This window comes from Mandrillus leucophaeus, unplaced genomic scaffold (genome assembly GCF_000951045.1).
Source record: "Mandrillus leucophaeus isolate KB7577 unplaced genomic scaffold, Mleu.le_1.0 Scaffold225, whole genome shotgun sequence".
Lineage (NCBI taxonomy): Eukaryota > Metazoa > Chordata > Mammalia > Primates > Cercopithecidae > Mandrillus > Mandrillus leucophaeus.
The window spans coordinates 2,818,453-2,838,316 of record NW_012102310.1 but is presented as its reverse complement, the minus strand read 5'-3'; the positions used below and the strand labels follow the sequence as shown (position 1 = coordinate 2,838,316).

The 19,864-nt window shown below is 34.1% G+C and overlaps 1 protein-coding gene across 2 annotated transcripts in view; it reads right to left on the bottom strand.

The window, feature by feature from the left end:
- The window catches only part of NAV3 (neuron navigator 3), a 394,671-nt gene that overhangs the window by 275,806 nt on the left and 99,001 nt on the right, over window positions 1-19,864 (bottom strand). For both annotated transcript variants that reach the window (XM_011981392.1, XM_011981393.1), the window contains exons 2-3: window positions 13,455-13,572; window positions 12,751-12,803 (exon numbers count right to left, since the gene is read on the bottom strand). In XM_011981392.1, coding sequence (XP_011836782.1) covers window positions 12,751-12,803; window positions 13,455-13,572 — 171 coding nt within the window. The remainder of the gene's footprint in view (window positions 1-12,750; window positions 12,804-13,454; window positions 13,573-19,864) is intronic.

The window sequence follows — 19,864 nt, the reverse complement described above, 5'->3', positions numbered from 1 at the left end:
GCCCAAGGTCACTCCAAGCCCATGTTCCTAACCCCCACATTTTGCTGCTTTAAGGGAAGCCTGAGTTAGTCCCTGAGAGGTTAGGAAGGGTTTGCTGAAGGAGAAGATGTGGTATGAGGTGAACGCGGGAAGGAGCTATATGTGAACTGGTCACGGTTGAGAAAGAGCATAGGTTGAGGGATATTTTAAGAGATCAGAATAGCCAGGAATATTTAATTGACTCTCATTTAAGTCTTTCTCCACAACTTCCCATTGTGTACTATTGTGAAACTGCTCAAAAGGTTAGCAGCCTTCAAATCAGTTTGAAGAACATGGGTAGAATGCGTCAGGCAGAAGGGACTCCAGAGCACGAATCCTGAAATCTAGAGAAAGACAGTGGCGGGAGATAAGGCCACAGAAATAAGTAGGGGCTCAATGAGGAACATCCTCCATGCCTTGCTAAGAGTCAGGCTTGATCTTAAAGATCAGAGATCCAAACGTGTGTTTTAATCAAAAAAGGGAAATGATCAGTATTGCAATGAATACATCCATTTAAATGACCACAGAGTACATACATAGATTTATTAATAGATAGTAATAAACATTTCACAAATCAATTTTTACTCATATCTGAAATACTCTCTAATTTTTTAAAAATCCTATTTTAGTATATTTCATTTTTAAATTAAGTTGTAACACACTAACTCAAAAGATACTATGTGAGAAAGTTGCAGTTTTAAAAATCCTATCATGCAGGGAAAATGATTTGGAGCTGCTCTATGTTCTCCTCGACCATTCAACAACCAAATACAGGAAGGAAGTTAATACAGAGTCGTAAGCAAGTATGCTATTTACTCCATATACAAAACCCTTTCATCTTCACAGTACATATTAGTAAAGTCGATATTATTTCGTTTGTTCACTAGAGGCTCAGAAAGATAGCATAGCTTATATAAGCTTACGCAGTTATGAGGAGCAGAGCCAGAACTAAAACTTAAACCTGTCTTTCTGCAATGAGCTTGCTCTTCTGCCTCATTATGCTTACTACCACTATAATTTAAACGTTCTCACTAAGCTATTCCCAGCCTCTGACTCAGGCTTACTACACAGTTGGAAGATGGCTAGGAAATAGTGCCAGGTACAAAGAAAGTAGGGGATCAAAAAATATTTGGTTGAATGTAAGAATGAACACTGTGTAGTGTAAAGGTAAAGTCGGAAATGGGTATGCAAAAATCCACTTGTTCCACATATTTCATAAGTTCACAAGTTGAACTACTTGTATATTCTCAAATATCCAATGCATTTTATATGTTAGTAGATTAACATACAGAATGGTTGATGTGGCTTCAAGTAAAAGAATACTGGCATCCACCATAAGTTGGAAAAGGAAAGGAATGGATATCCCCTACAGGCTCTGGAAAACATACAGTACTGTTGACACCTTGATTCCAGTCCAGTGATATGGATTTCTGCCCTCCAGTACTGTGAGAAGTTAAATTTCTATTGTTTTAAGGCACCAAATTGGTGGTAATTTGTTACAGAAGCCACAGGAAACTAATACAAGGGTCTACTCAGTAAAGCAGTAGAAATCAAAACTTTGGCAAGCCCAAAAGTGAGCAGGGATCATTGTGAGCATGCATAATTCCAGGCCTTGTCCTCTGGAAATGTGATTTGTTAAGGGACAAAATTGCTAGGGACAGAGAAGATGAGAGGTGCAGTTTAGTTACCCCTGTGTCATTGCAAAGCAATCCCTTGCAGGCTTTCCTTTCCCATCTCAAATGTGTCTGTGTTGCAGAATAGGGAGAGGAATAGGGGATATTAATTGGGTTTTGCTCTTTGATTTCTGTTTGTTTATTTGCTTAGTTGATCCGTGATTAGATACAAGGAGTACATTTATTAATTAGGTCCTATAGTGTAATTAAAAATTTTGCAGTTAAATAAAACTAGATTTGCATCATGGTATTACAATTTTCACATTATAAGAAACTGAGAAGTTTTTACTCTCTCAAAGCTTCAGTTTCCTCATCTGTGACGTGAGCATGAAAAGAATTCAAGTTCCCACATCAACATATCATGTGAGGATTAAAGATGCTTATAAATAGCTTGGCTCCATACTAGGTATGTGTGGGTGTGAGTGTATACACACACATATATCCACACTAGAAATGGAGAAGGGTATATTCAATTATTTATATGTATAGGTACTCTTCCTAATATGGAGCTAAGCTCTATAAACTCATGTATACTAGAACAGAATTGTGTGTGTATGTGACTAGCTGTATAGACATAGATATGGAAAGTTCCTGAGGATATAATCAGATAAAATCTTTTTCAATTAGTAGGTTCAAAACCCTACTATTCTTATTTAACTTACTTGATAATTGGAGAATTATGAACATCATTTAATATTTTGTATCAGTTATAGGTGATATTAAATCCTCATTATAAACTACAATTGGCAATAGTGTTATAAATATAACTTATTAAAAATTACATCAGTATTCATTGACCTGAAGATACATTCTTTTGTTTTTTAATAAATTTCTGCTTTTAAGTTTGTTCCAGAAAACAAAACCAAACAAGGGAATTTATTGTTTTATTATAAAGTTATTAAACTCTTCTAAACCTAAAATATGTATGTATATAAAGAGCTAAAGTTACATAAAACAACTTCTTATTTGCCAAATTCATAATTTTACCATAAAATTTATAAATCATTATTTGCCTCACAAGACCACTCCCTCTCCCAGTTTCCTGAGAGTTTATATCCCTGCCACAGATAGAAGAAACAAGTGTAATATTGAAGAATAATTCTTATTTATATTGCAAGTTTGGGCATAGGAGAAGGAGAAGGAGGGGAGCCAAATAATTTTTTTTAGAAAGGGCAATCTCAATCAAAATCCAGGTAGTTATTTTGTGGATATCAACAAACTAATTTTAAACTTTGTATGAAGAGTCAAAAGACCTAAATTGCCAATAGAATATTGAAGAAGTACAAAATTGGAGGACTGACACAACACAACTTTACAACCTACATGAAGTAAGTCATGTAATCAAGAGAGTAATCAAGACAGTATGGGGTTGGTGAAAAAATGGGAAAATAATGAGTGGAACAGAATAGAGAGCCCAGAATTAGACCCAGATTAACACAGTCAATTGATATCTGAAGAAGCAGCAAAGGCAATACAATGAAGCAAAGATCACCTTTTCAACAAAGAGTGCTAGATGAGCTGGACATCTACATGCAACAAATATATGAATAAAAATAGACACAACACTAAAGACATGATGTATAATATAAATAATTGATAAGCTGGACTTCATAAAAATTAAAAACTTCTGCCCTGTAAAGCACAGTGTCAAAAGAATGAGAAGACAAACCACAGATTAGCAGAAACATTTACAGAAGACACAGTCATCACCCAAAGTTTACAAAGAACTCTTAAAACTCAACAAGAAAACAAACAACCCAACCTGGTTTTTAAAACTAGAGTCAAAGACCTTAACAGATACCTCACCAAAACAGATAGAGTGAAGACGTATAAGCATATGAAAAGATGCGTATTTCCACAACATATGTCATCAGGGGAATTCAAATTAAAGTTACAATGAGATGCTATTACAAATCTATTAGGATGGCCAAAATCCAGAACACTGACAATACCAAATGCTAGTGAGGATGTGGAGCAGCAGGTATTCTCACTCATTGCTGGTGGGAATGCAAAATAAAACACTTTGGAAGACAGTTTGGTGGTTTCTTACAAAACTAAACAAATGTCATATGATCCATCAATCACACTTATTAGTATTTACCCAAAGGAGTTGAAAACTTAAGTTCACACAAGAATCTATCCATGGAAATGTATAGTAGTTTTCTTCATAATTGCCAAAACTTGGAATCAACTAAGATGTTCTTCAGTAGCAGAATGGATAAACTGTGGTACATTCAGACAATGGAATACTATTCAGCACTTAAAAGAAACGAGCTATCAAGCCATGAAAAGACATGAAGGAACCTTAAATCCACATTACTAAGTGAAAGAAGCCAACCTGAAAAAACTACATTCTGTATGACTCCAATAATGTAACAGCCTCTATAGAATAGGCAAAACCATAGGGACAGTAAAACAATCACTGGCTCCCAGGGGTTGGAGCACAGAGGATGTGTAGGGCAGTAAAACTACTCTGTATGACACTATAATGGTAGACATATGTCATTATACATTTGTCTAATGTACAATACCAAGAGTAAACTTTAATGTGAATCATGGATTCTGAGAGATACCGATGTTTCAATATATGTTTATTAATTATAATGAATACACTACTCTGTTGGGTGGTGATGATATGGGGGGGGGCTATGCATGTGTGAGGGAAAGGGGTAGATGGGAAATCTGTACTTTTCTCTTAATTTTGCTGTGAACTTAAATTTGCTCTAAAAAAGTACTTTTTAAAAAAATAAAGAGGAGGAGGAAGTGGAGGAGGAGGAGAAGGAAAAAAAGAAAGAGCTGAAGATCCAAAGACCCGAATTCCAGACCTTATTTTGTTAAATGTATTTGTTAGCAAGTCGAAAGACAATCTGGCCTAGACTAAATAGACTAAATAGAGTCCAAACAATAATTCTTCCACTTACTAAATAAAGGACACAGATTGCCTCAATGAGACACAGTTGTATTATAGGTTTACTGTGATGGCTAAATGAAAAGTATAAGCAAAACATCTAGCACAGCACTAAGTATATACCACTAATGTTCAATAAATAAGTGATAATAACATCGTTGAACTATCAGATCTTTCTCTGAAGTTGTATGTTTCTATGTAATGATTTCCCAGTATTTCTTGTTTGAAATATGGCTAATACAAGTCAGGTGGGAAATATGATTTTTCAAAGTATAACAAGGAATGTCAATATTTTTTCTATGTCTATCCACACAATTCAGTTTAACTGAAATCGTATTAAAATAATTTAAATATAACTTCATGAAGCAACTAGCTTTGACACTTCTACTAAATTTCAAAATACTTATCTAATCAAAGATAAATTTTGCATACAATTGCACTGAGGTTAAATGAACAAGATTTTCCCCATTTTATTTACTCCTTTTTCTTATTATTGAAATAATAGTAAATATATAAACTATCACAGATTTTTTCAGATAGGAGTATTACAATTCATATTGAAAATAGATGCACATCTTAATATTTTGCTTCCTAAACTAAGATTGTTAAAATTGTCCTACTGTTAAATATTTTTCCACTGATTATTGTAAGTGATAATTTTATTAAGTTTGGCAGTGGGGGGGGGCAATTGAGAAAGATAGACCAATAAGTTTCTTAAAAATACCAACTATTAAAGGTAAAAAGTTAAAATTATAAAAGGATTCTTATATATATCTTCAAATACAATGATTGTATTTTGTGTTTACAGTAATACTGGGCTGCCAATAAAAAACAATTTGTAGAATTTTAAGTACAAAAAAATCAGGATAAAGAATATGCCAGTTATTTATTAAAGTGGTCAGTATTCAAAGATATAGCAGAAATATCAACTACATTTTGCAATGGTTATATATGCATATATAAATTTTAATGTCCTTAAAAATTATATCTTCTCTTCAAAAACAAAGAAAAACTCTGTAATTCAAACCAAGTTACTTTATTCCAATTTCTATTTATCATATTAATTACACAAACAAGTATAAATATTGACAACAATGAGAACAACATTTAAGCTATTTATTCTGTAATATAAAGTTAATACAACAAGGTGTTCTTATATTTTTAACTTCTATTTAATTTCTAAATGGCAGACCAAAGAATTCCCGCAACAAAATGATTTCACGTTGCTGTTTTTCTTTGTAAATTAGACTTACTAAAACCGAAGAGAAATCATCCTCTTTGGCATTTTTTTTTAAAATCAAGGTAGCAAATCAGAGTTCCAATTGACTTTAGAGTTATCTGTCCAATTTCCTCATTGCAGAAATGAGCAGAGGCCCTGAGCATTTACTGAATGCCTTTTCCTGGGTCACATATACAAAATTAGAATTCCAGTGACCTTTGTCCTTTTAACAACACACACTGCCTCTTAATGCCTCTATGTTATGTCAATTACTTCATTTGAACTTGACTAATGTGTGGAGCAACCTCTAGAGACAAGCAGATTTAAAAATCATTTAGGCAATATTCTAATAACTGAAATATAAATTCCCTAATACTAGTAGTTTATACACATTTTTGCAAAGTTTGAATCTGTATAAAAATAATGAAATCATCAAGAAAAATACAAAGTAAAGATTTTCAGTTAGTATTTCTTTATAGATCAGAATTCTATTTGTAGGAAAGCATTTGTCTTCATTAAGCTATCTTTTTCTAGCCATTCCAGAAGATGAATATTTTCAAAGTCAAGGGATCATGTGACTGGACTAACTTAGCAATATTCCACTCCTCTGAGTCATAGTGCTACAATTTTGCAGTGTGCCATATATAAGATTTTATTAAACCTTTAAGAGCATTCCAGTATTTTATCTCTTCCCTATTTGGTTAAGAACCTCATCTTCTTATCTTACCTAAAAAACAAACAAACAAAAAATCCTTTAAAAGAAGAGTGATTACAAGCAGTAGCTGAAAAAAATAAAACTTTAAAGGACAGGCTACTGATAAAAGCCTGGGCTTTTTTTACTATTCAGAATAGTTTCACTTTCCAGATAAATATAAACATTAGAAATAGGATCAAGAAATCTCTATCCCAAATGGGATTAAAGATGTGAATTCCATAACAGTAATGATTCTGGGAGCCATAACCCCAGGAGACGTGGAATCCGATAGGCAGGAAATACTTAAATCTAATTTTCCAGCTACTAGGAGTTAAAAAGGAATAAGGAGCCAAAAATATTCATATCAGCAAATTGTAAACAATATATATGTTATACTAAAAACTTAGGTTGAAGGTTGTGACTGGAAAACAATTGAGCTATTATGGTAAAATAGAGCCAAGAAACAGGAAGGACAAGCTGTGAACTACACTTGCCAGATCCTTAGCTGTCTTACTTGGTTTGCAATTATTTCACGTAATCAGATGTCCTCATTCTTCTGTGCATTTGTGAAGATCCTTAAATATAATGGTCTATTTAAAGTTGTTTTTAAAAATGTCTTTGAAACAACTTTTACCCTACATGTCTAACATTTTTGTCTAAGAAACTTGCACTTGTGTCTCTGCATTCTAAGTAAATGTTGGGCATATTTTTGCTATTTTTAATTTGCTGGGCATTTGGGACATTCCTGGTATTTATAGTTTACTAATTTATTTCCTCATGTAAGCTCACCAAAGTTGGGATGTGCAATATATATTTTGAATCTTGATACCGCCCACCTAGGAATTACTTAACAGGTGCCATCCACATTAGTAACTTATCTTTGGATGAGGTTAAATTTAGTGTTGAGTAAGCTCCAACAAACTAAGTTCTGTTTTCCAGGACCAGTTTAGTCTCAAGCTCATCAAAGGAAAATAACCATGACTTCGAAACTTAAGATAAATATGAACCACAATATCTCAGTAATTATACTAATAAACTGCTAAAAGGGCACATTCATACTTTTTTAAATATGTGCTCTTTAGACTATGCTATTCAAAAGAATTATTGTAGGGATTATATATACATGCATTATATATATATATATCTCCACACACACACACACATATTATATAGAGAGAGTTAAATTTTCTCCCTAAGTTGCGCACGCGCGCACACACACACACATACACACACACACACGTGGTGAATTTTTCTTTATTATAAGGTAACTATGGCCAGCTGTGGTGGCTCATGCCTGTAATCCCAGTACTTTGGGAGGCCGAGACAGGTGGCTCACCTGAGGTCAGGAGTTCGAAACCACCCTGGCCAACATGGTGAAACCCTGTCCCTATTAAAAATACAAAAAAAAAAAAAAAAAAAAAAAATTAGCCAGGCATGGTGGTGGGCGCCTGTAATCCCAGTTACTCAGGAGGCTGAGGCAAGGAGAATCGCTTGAACCCAGGAGGCGGAAGTCGCAATAAGCCGAGATCACACCATTGTACTCCAGCTTGGGTGACAGAGCAAGACTCCGTCTCAAAAAATAATAATAATAATAAATAAATAAAGTAACCATTAAACCATTAGAAAATCACATGAAAAGAAAGTACATTCATATTATCTAAAATTCTGAAGTTGTTATATTAATTTAAATTCCTCTAGTTTCTATTTAATATACTTTCTTTTCTACTTTGAAATTATTTACTATATTTGATGTACACAAAATAATACATGTAACACTTACGTAAGTTGTAAAAGCAGAATAATAGAGTGCATTATACCCCACAGAACTAAAGTCCTTCAAATAACTTGCCTCTACTTATGTGTTTCTTCCCTGTCCCAGTCATAATCCTTTCAGTGGTAGCTACTATGGAGAGATTTGTGTTTATACAAATATGTTACATACATACTTTTTCAAGTATCAGTATCTTCACCCCGTCATAACCTTTTATGACATGATACAGAAGCAAATGTATCCCCATTGTTTTCCAGCATCAAATTTTCCACACAGACCAAAATTTCCTCCTCTTCTACTTCCTTTAGGACGTCATATAGTCACTTACCACTTCATTTCCCTGGACCCTTTCCTCTCCCTCTACTGCTTCCTCCTTCTCTGCTTACTTCCTGCCTTGCAAAACCTCCCCTCAACTCTGTCTTCTTCTCAAACTATTTATTTATTTTTTCTTCTCTAACAGTGTCTTAACAGGACACTCTTAGAAAAATTATTCATGACTCAATGTATATAGGCACTTCTCAGTTACTTCTTAACACATTATCACTCTACAGAAGATGTTCACATATATGTAATCAATGCCTATCCAATTACCAAAAATAAATACCTCATTCCAGTACACCAGCTATTTAGCTGCATAATATTTGACAGCATGTTACACATTCTGCTCATCTTACTTCACCCTAACTTGCTGGGGTAGTCCAAGTATTAGAGCTTCAACTACAGCATCTTCCCTAAGGATTAGCAGTCCACATCTGTGATTGTGTTCCTCAATGATAGTCTCACTCTCTCAACATTCTTTCCCTTTCCTGACTCCTATACCTCTATCACATGAATATTTATATTTCCTAGAGTGAAAAACCTCAAGTTTCTTCTCCTGTGACTTTATGCAGACCTCCTGTAAGATTCCATTCTTGTCCATGGCTTTAACTATTACCTATTCTTTCAGTATATTCTAACCAATACCCTTTTCTGACCTTCAGAAACACATGTCTAATAGCCTAAAGTTACCTCCAAATTGATGTTTTAATAGATACATCAAGTCCACATGTTGAAAAATGAATTCACCACCTTCCCCCCCTCCACCTTTTTAAGACATTTTTTTCTGCTTCTATAATAATCATCTTGTTTATGGTAATTACTTACCCATTCAAGCTAAAAAATTGGGGCCATTTTAAGCTCCCTGTACTCTCCATCACCCACATTCAACTGGACACCAACATTTACTTACTTTATAATCCCCATGAAGCATCTAGGGTGATCTTTTAAAATATTTATATTAGATCATACCACATCCCAGCTTTAAAAATCTTCCAAAGGCTCTGTGACTGAGTTAGAATACCATAGCAACTCCTTACTTTGGCCCCACACTATCAGGCTTCCTTGTTCCCTTCAAACAACTCTCCTTGTGCCTAATCCACGGTTCTCTTCTATCTATTTGTGGAATGCACCAAACTTATTCCACTCTCAGTCTTTTTGTTCTTGCCTATGTAACTGTTGCTGTTATTTATCTAAACATTTGCTCCTCCAGTTCTCAAGTGTAGTTCATTCAAATGTCGTTATACCTTGTACTCAGTGCTCAGTAAATATTGATTACATGTGAATTACCTGGCTACTATGGAAATTTATCAATACATTGTAGATTCATACGACAAAATGGATTTTTCTATCCTTAAAGGCTTAAAATGATTCAATAAAGGTTAGCAAGTTTAACATTTAAATAAAAACAATTTGTGATTAAAAATAGTAGCAGACCTAATTTTACTTTATCTTTTGTTATTAACCTCCAACGGCAACCAAAGGCCACAAAAGACCAGGTATAAGAAAGAGGTGGCCAAAGTAGTGCTATGAGTAAGTATACCACTCACTCTTACTAATGTAGCACCTGCCAGTGTTATGCAATCAAGGAACAGGCAACATCCTGTTTGGAGTAGATACATGAAATTCTTAAGCCTAGTCTTGCTATCATAATTATCTTTCCTTTTTGTTCTTGTCTCAATTAAAGTCTGGAATTTGTATTCACTAATACCGCTTACACAAATTCTTAAGAACAGAGGCAAAAATAATTCAATCAAAAAAGTTACATTTATTTCATATGTATTTTTTCTGAATCAAGATATTGAAGGCATGCCAAATTCAGATTCAAAATTCAACCACATCATAAAGAAATGAGGATCTAAGTCATTCTTAGTCAATATTCAATATGATTCCAACTAATGCTTTTTGGCTGGATAAACTACCTTTTTTATAGCATTTACATTTCTCAGAGTTTGGTCTTTCTATTTTGTTTTAATCAGAAGTGGAAATATCAACATAACTTGCAAAATATCTGTAACATGATATTTTGCAGTTAACAGGAATAAGAAGTAATAAAAAATAACAGAGTCTGAAACTCAAGAGAATCTTTTCACAGACTTGTAGAGTCTCTAGAAACAGCTGTTTCAGATAAATAGGTAAAAACAGCATCTCTATTAACCATTGTTATGAGCTTTGCAATTTTTTTTCCATCACTGAGTGTAAGCTTGCCTGTTTATTGAATTCTCTGTAATCCCAGACTCAAATTGGAATGATAGCCAAGTAGGTGAGAATTTCTAGACTTAAAATGCTTTATATTATTCAACACCTCCTCATGGTCAAAATAATGAAAGCAAAAGCAACCATGTTGGGTTTAAGAAACATAATTATGGTTTCGGGGGACTGTTGAGCTTTTTAACTGAAAGCCTTAAAAATCTTTTAACAGGTATTGATCTATACATGTGTCCTGTACAAAGTTTGTAGCAATACTATTCTGCATTGCATTTTAGTTTTGTTAATAAAGAATGTTCACATACATACTTCATTGTCACATTCTAATTAAGGTTCATTTTACAGATGAGAAAATGAGACTCAAAGAAGTTACATATTTTTCTCAACATCACACAGCTTATTACTGTATCAAGGTCTAAATGTATTCTGATTTGGCTTGTTCACAGTAAAGCCTCAGAAAACAACTGTAATTAATTCCCACAGAGTCATTTTTGTGCCCAAAGTAATTAGATCAGGAAGTTTTCTTAAAACTGAAGGATTGTATAGAAATCCTTTCTTTTACAGTGATTTTTTTCACAACCACATACACAGAGTTCATGACATTATAATAGGTCCTGGGAGTAATTATTTTTTATTTTTTAATTTATTTTATTATTTTATTTTATTTTATTATATTTATTTATTTATTTATTTATTTTGAGACAGAGTTTTGCTCTTATTGCCCAGGCTAGAGTGCAATGGCGCGATCTCAGCTCACCACAACCTCTGCCTCCCCGGTTCAAGCGATTCTCCTGCCTCAGCCTCCTGAGTAGCTGGGATTACAGGCATGTGCCACCATGCCCAGCTAATTTTGTAATTTTAGTAGAGACGGGGTTTCTCCATGTTGGTCAGGCTGGTCTCGAACTCCTGACTTCAGGTGATCCACCCGCCTTGGCAACCCAAAGTGCTGGAATTACAGGTGTGAGCCACCACACCTGGCCAATTATTTTAAAAATAGACATGATAGTTAATCACTTTTAAAAATAAATTATGTTTATGATTCTGGATTTCAGTTTTCTGACATTAAGTAAAGCAGGTCAGCAGATTTTAAAAGTTGATAGATTTTTTTTATTCTTCCAAGTTTCTGACAACTAAGAACTCATTAAATTCATTTAAAATGCCTATTCTGTGCTGAAGAGTTTTGGAGAAAGCTTCATCTTGTGGATTTTGGCTGTCATTCCTGATTGTATCTGCTTGATGTAACTTTAGTTAAGGCATTTTATATTTCAGGTTTTCCTATAAAACTAAGTCGTGACTTTTTAATTAAGAAATAGATTTTTATCTCTGTAGTTTATTACTCTTTGACTTTATTATAAAACTGTACGTTTTTATTAGTTGATAAAGATAAGAGATAGCTGGGAAAGACGCAGATATCCAGGCTGAAAGCTTTCTGGAAGAGACTATGAATCATATCTCAAAATCAGTCACTGATCACCAAACTTACAGCAACATGCCTTGAGAACTATTTCCAGAAGTGTTGAAGAGTCCATGTGTTTACACTGGACTTTGTTATGAACAAAGAAAATACTATTTATATACTTTAAAATGCACATGGCAAGGCCTGTTCTTTAAGCCAGTTGTTCAGACAAAAATAATCCACTTAAAAGTAGAAATGAAATTTACTACCATTAAGACCAGTGTTAAATTAAATTATACAGAACAGCAGAACAAAAAAAAAGGCAAGGATCTAATAAGACATCTGGAAATATGTCATGTGTATATAGGAGTCACTTAATGATATTGATGTGCCTAAACTGAACCCACACAAATACATATGAGAGAATGGGATCAAATGGTTTCTTAAGCAGGAAGACATGCAGAAAAAAAATAATATCCATTTACAAATGCAATTAATTCTGGAAGTGAAGATCAGCATTATATATTGAGAATAAATATGATTCTTACCATCTGAGACTGACTTCTAGGACATCCATTGATATCTTCAACTTTTTCATTTGCTAAAGCCAAGAGATAAAATAAAAGAGAGAAAAAAAGAACGACATGCTTAAGCAATGAAGTGAAACACACACATGAAAACAGGAAAAAAATACCAAGCAAAAATGCTCCTGCTACATATATTCTGTCTTCCAAGCAGTACACAAGAAGACACACTTGTTAACAGCCGCCAATTCTATACGCACAAATCAGGCAAAAAAAAAAAAAAAAAAAAATGAGTGAGAAGGAAGTTGCTGCTAATTCTTTAGCCTATGCCAAATGACTGCTGACATGAAGCCTTTCACAATTGTCCCTGTTGGATCAGGATACAGTTTCAAGGCATCTCAGAGTGTATGAGTTGCTCCAGCTAACGAAATACACACATGGGAGACATATGGTTTAATGAAGCATTCATTTCTGACAGTTCAATTCAAATGATTCAACAAAGGTTAGCAAGTTTATGTATATAAAGATACAGTTCCAGTTATTTAAAAGTATGGCCAAACTGCCTTTTTCAAACATCCTTACATAAACATTTTAATTAAATCAGGAGAGAGCTCCATGAATCTCAGAGACACATGGACCAGTTCAGTAAGGCGCTTAACTTAAGTTGTGCTTTACCAAAGAGATGGCAGCAGAGACTTTTATGCTTTCTTTCAGAAGGAAGGTCTTACCAATAATCTGGATGATTTCTGCTAGGAGTACTCCATCTGCAATGTCTTGTTGCAAGTCCTTGATCAGTCGCTTGTGGCCCGATTTTGCTAGGTAGTGGTTGGCCCAGTCAGTGTAAATCTGTTGAACAGAGAGAAGGAAAAAGTGAGATGGGGTGAGGGAAAAGAGAGACAATCAAATGCTGAAGACAAATGTTGGATTCAAAGGGAAGCTATTCTGGATCACATTCCAGTTTAAGAAGTCATAGCTCTAAAGGAAATAGTTGTAAAGTAATTTTTAAACAGCTCTTTCCCCAACTTATCTCTCGTTTCAAAGGGGATGATTCACTCTCAAAATTAAGGGCTAGTCACTTGTGACAAAGCAAAACTTCCCTGCGGGATGACTACTGAGGAAACTCCCATTGCAAACCAGTTTGGGTTTTCTCTCCCTTTATTGTTTCTATCATTTTGAAAACAATCCTGCCTGTTCATGTAAAAGAAAGCCACCTGGACTGATTTACATAGAAACATTACTATAAAAAATTGTGCTTCTCTGAGAAGACTATTGAATTTGTCATGTGAGATACTGTATGTGTGACAAGATTTTGGCATCATTTTATGAAATAATTACAAATACCTTCCTGTCTAAGATATTTTATTTGGATTGTCATCTTCCATTTAAGCCTCTTGAAATGTGTTTATATGAGAGAATAGAGGCAGCAAATGGAGTTATTACATAGAAATTACAATGCAGAATTCAGAAGTGAATTGTAAGGCACAAAATTGAGAATTTGACATAGAATAGAGGTGTCGCTTCAACAGCAGATCATGATATACAAAAATTTTACAAAAATAAAACACTGTTAAGCTTTTCAATTAAATAGAATACTTACTAATTTTAAGGGAAAAAATAAACATGAAGATTTCAGCTTCATGGGTGGTGCATATGCATATATTAGTGGATTTATTACAAGGCAGACAATGATGTGATGTAACAGAAAAATGAAATACTTGAAATGAGAATAGAAGAAAGAAAATAAGATATATGCTTGTAAAAAGTATTATTAGAAGCACTGGAATTAGAACTGGAAATAAAATAGAACCTGAGCATGAGAAGCGAGGAGAAGGACCTTCCTTGCAGAGGGTATGACATATAGAAAAGCCGACAGGCAAAGAAATCTAGGACACAGCTGTAAAATCTGTAATTGAGGCAGAATGTCTAAAATTAGGGAAAATTAGGCTGAAAAGGTAAGTTGCATTTTATAGTCATGAACACTAAATGCCAAGCATATTAAAAACATTTTAAACATTTCTCACAAAGCAAATTCACATTTAAAAAGTAATAATAATAAATCAGAAGTATAGAAACTAAAAGGTCAAAGTCTCCCCACAACTTTCAACCCTGTCTATTTTTGAATAGTTTGGTATGAAGAGTTCTAGAATTGATGTGTCTACACCCCACTTCACACTATACCACAGAACACACACACACACACACACACACACATATATACCCATACACACACTAGATGACATTTTTAACCAAATCTGGCTCAAATTTTAAATATTATTTTACAGTTTCAAATTTATATGTAACAATATTTTAACAGCTTCTGTAAGAGCCATTTCATGTATATTCATCTATTGTTAATATTACATTATATATTATATCAATCCCCCAGTTGATAGATACTTAACTTGTTTAAATATGTTTCTATTACATCTAAAGTTGCAAGAGACAGCCTGATATATGTATCTTTCTGAACTCATATGCCAGTATTGTTATATGGCAAAAACCTAGAAATGGGACTGCGAAGCATTTTGAATGAATCTTGGGTCCAAATATTACAAGATTACAACACAGAAGAAAAAGTGTTCATTTCTATTAGAAAATACAAAGTAGTCCTACTGTCATCAGAAGACTAATACATATCTGGTGGTGATTAAGTTTCCTGAAAGATGTAAACAACTAGAAGCATCCCGTTGCATAAGAAAAATAAACGTGAGAGCAAAATTGCATCTCCTTTTATTAATATCCATGATATCTATGTTGAAGATATTGAAGGGTAAGAAAAATTAGTTGCATAACTGTCTCCTGAATTAGCACACAAATACGTGATTTTTAGGTAGATGCTTTTATTTGGTAATAATTTTTCTCAATTAAGATTTGATTGGCCGGGCGCGGTGACTCACGCCTTTAATCCCAGCACTTTGGGAGGCCGAGGTGGGCGGATCCCATGGGTTGAGAGTTTGAGACCAGCCTAGCCAACGTGGTGAAACCCCGTCTCTACTAAAAATACAAAAAAATTAGCCAGGCGTGGTGGCGGGCGCCTGTAGTCCCAACTACTCGGGAGGCGGAGGCAGCAGAATGACATGAACCCAGCAGGCAGAGCTTGCAGTGAGTCGAGACAGCGACACTGCACTCCATCCTGGGCCACAGTGAGAGACTCTGTCTCAAAAAAAAAAAAAAAAAAAAAACAGATTTGATTATATTTGTATGATCATACTTTTTTTGTATGGATTTTATACTGTTCAGAATTTAAAACATTGAGCATATTCTCCTTCTTTACACATCCTTTTAATGATAGAATTGTTTTGGCCTTCTAGTGGAAACTTCAGGTTGAGTCCGTGAGTTGTTGATCTCTCCATAGGCAAAGAGTGGGGCCATGGGTTGAAAAAGGATTCACAAGTGTGACGAGAATAAGTTCTGGAGTCAGACAGATCTGACCTGAGACCACTTACTTCCAGTGGGACCCTGGACAAGTAACTTAACCTTCAGATTCCTCTTGTTAAAAAAAAAAAAAAAAAAAAAAAGTAAAACAAGGAGAATGATAATACTTACATTATAGGATTGTGCCAGGACTAAATAAGATAGCACTTGTAAAGCATCTGTCGCAAAGCTAGTCATGAAAAAACATGCTTGCTATTATTATCATCACATGGCATCTAGTTTTATTTTGCTGTGATAGCTTTCCAACAAATACTTATTAAAGTTATAATTTCACAAAGGTTAAAAAAATTGAGAGGGCAGGCATCAGAAGACTAAAGAAATTGTACTAATTGCTTCTGACACTACTTCTATCACTAACTCTTCCTGCCTTCCAATTCACAGGTGTCATGAATCTGTCTGCATCTGAACTCAGGGAAATCTAAGTAAAAGACTGAGGCTGTCAGATTCTCATCCAGGCCTGTAATGTCTCTATTGTGACACCACTTCCATCAAACTGTATTGCATTGGTTTTGTTTTATGATGACATTAATTATACACAAGTATGTGTTTAAAGAAAAAACAAACTGATATGTGCTAAAAGTGAAAATAAGAATGCTTTCATTCTCCAAATGCACGTCAACAGTTCCTTAGCCTTTATCCTAATTCATCCTGGGACTTGGGTGTGAAAACAAATGGGAGGCCAGCTAGTTGGCTTCAAGATACCTTGTTGTTAACACCTGTGTTTTAGCTCACCAATCATTTTTTGTTTGATCCAGGATTTCTTCCAGAGGAAGCTCAACCTTAAGGGCTTTGATATGTCCAGCATCTCTAATATCTGAAATTTTGCTCAGGCCATAGTTTTAACTTCAGCTGCAATCAGTGAGAGCAATGACTATATAAAGAAATTTAAAGCAAATTTAAAAATAATTGCTGCACACTTTATTTATTCCTTCTAATAAACAGCTGTGTCTTCCATAAGTAAAAGATACTTGAGACCCTCCAAGGAAATGACCAGAGGGGGAAAACCAGTGCCTTCCAGAAAGATATTATAATCTAGATGGTGAAATATTTCAAAAATTACAAAGTAACATGTAAACATATTTTAAGATATTATATACAAACATATTTCTGTCTTTCAAAATTGTATATGTGTAAGCTGAATAAAAAGGTGGAAAAATGAGTTGTGTCTTTAAGGAGACTTCAAGCAAAGGACACATGGTATATAAACGTATTTAAAACTCATCAATAAATTTACTGTAATGCTCTGAGGAGAGAGAATACAAACAACCTTGTCAACTGTGATTAGAATGTGATCTTTAAATAAATACAACAGGATGGTGAAATCAGGTCCTGAAATTGGATTTGAACTCCAAAATTGCCCCTGGTTCATTATCATAAAAATAATAATCACAGTATTTAACCTCTTAGCTTCAGCTGAACGAGTTATAAAATGTGCAGTAATGTGTCTTGCAGGATTATGCTATGAATTAATTATAGTTTTTTCAGTGAATAAATTGGTATAATTGGGAACAATATCAAACTAATCATAATTCAGTGTTTGGTAATTTTTGTAAAAGGGTCATTGAGGATTTTAATCATGAATGTTCTGGCTAAAGCTTCCAATACGGTTTATCTCTAGATATCTGAAGCCAGTCTTCTTCAACTGTTTTGATGAACTTCAATGTGATTAATATAAATATCATCCCATCTAATAATTTTATCTCAAGAAATTCAGAAGAATTAGTGAGATTGCATTTACAAGAGGGCTGCTTAGAAATTCTAGTACAATTGTATGCATAATCATTCATTTACCATAATTAAAAGTGATAAAAATCAAAGTTATCATGGTATATTTTACATTTATCAGTATGAATTTTAGGGTCTATCATGCAATAGCATATATTCTTTGAGGAACAATTCACATTGATGGGATGTCTGCTCTGCCACTTAATATTCGTGCAGACTTTGATTGAACATTGATTTTCTCTAAGTTCCATAGTATTCTCATCTGTAAAATGGCAATAATATTATACCCTACTGATATGGTTTAGCTCTGTGTCCCCACTCACATTTCACGTTGAATTGTTATTCCCAGTATTGGAGGAGAGGCCTGGTGGGAGGTGACTGAATCATGGGGGCAGACTTCCCCCCTTGCTGTTCTGATAGAGTTCTCATGAGATCTGTTTTTTTGTTTTGTTTTGTTTTGTTTTGTTTTGTTTTGTTTTTAAGTGGGTAGCACATCCCTGTTGGCTCTCTCTCTTCCTCTGGCTCCCATCACGTAAGATGAGCTTGCTTCTCCTTCACCTGCCACCGTGACTGTAAGTTTCCTGAGGCCTCCCCAGCCATGCTACCTATGGATCCTGCAGAACCGTGAGTCAATTAAACCTCTTCTCCTTATAAATTACCCAGTCTCAGGTATGTCTTTATAGCAGTGTGAAAACAGACTAATACCTCAACCAATGGAATTATTGTGATGATTTAATGAATTTATACTTTGGAATATGGACTTTCACTTAAAATATATATTTGCTACATGATACATATTGTTATTAGTAACTCACTGCCTTAATATGAAATATGTTTCCATTAACCATGAGAAGTTTATTAATATTGTAAACCATTATTATTGTTAAACTCTTAAATCATAGATATTCATCCAAATATAGTTTACCTAACTAACTAAGGAAAATTGCAGGAAGTTATAATGACCTTGTAGCTTCATCATTTGCCTCTATGATATTTCTCTCACAGTACTCATTTCTCACCATAAGTATGAGGATGAAATAGAAGGCAACGTATATGATAACATATTTCTTTCGTGCAGTGAACCTGCTATGAAGAAACAACATCAGAAGATCTACTCTGATTTTCCATGAAGTCCTAAACATTCGTGATGACTTTTTTTTAGTACTGACAGTATTACATACTATCTTTGTCTGTCACAGCAAGCTGCTCCTACATTTTTAAACATTATTTATTTTAGCGTTTGATTGACGTTTTGTAAGTAACCTACCACTCAGTTGTATAAAAATGATTATGACTATTTTTGTTATTCCATATACTACACAGAGGTATATGTGTTTCAATGGGATAAAGTAACTTATTTTTAAGGAATCATAAATAATCAAAGAAATAGGGAGAAGTAATAGGGGAAAGACTGCCTCTTCTATGAAGTTAAAAGTCTATTTGAATAAAAATACACTAATCTGTAACCTGATTAGAAAATATTATGATATAATCAGATGATTTAAAAATATTAGCTGAGCTAATGTTAACCCTGTACTTATTTAAAACATTACTGTTTTCCTTCAACATTCAAGCAGTAGCATTACATTTCTATAAGCACTGCTCCCTGGTATATTCAAATTACTGGCTTTGTAAAGTTAAATAGGTTCTTCTAAGCTATAACAGAAATTGTGTTGAAGAACAAGGATTTCTATGACAATAACTGGACTTCTACATCTTAAAAAAAAGCAAAAGACTAAACATATAAAGTGCAACCAGAAATCATATCTTAGGGAAGAGTGATGAGTGAGGTTAAGTGTTTTCCCACAAAAAGAAAAACTAGTACAGGGAAGAGAATTGGAAGGAAAAGGAACCCTAGAACAGACTGAAGAGGTTGCCTCTCTGGGCTGGGTTTCAAAGTAGCATTTGGACCTGAGAATGGAATCACAAAGGACAACATTGACCACAACAGTATAGGAAAGCATACATTTTTTTTTTT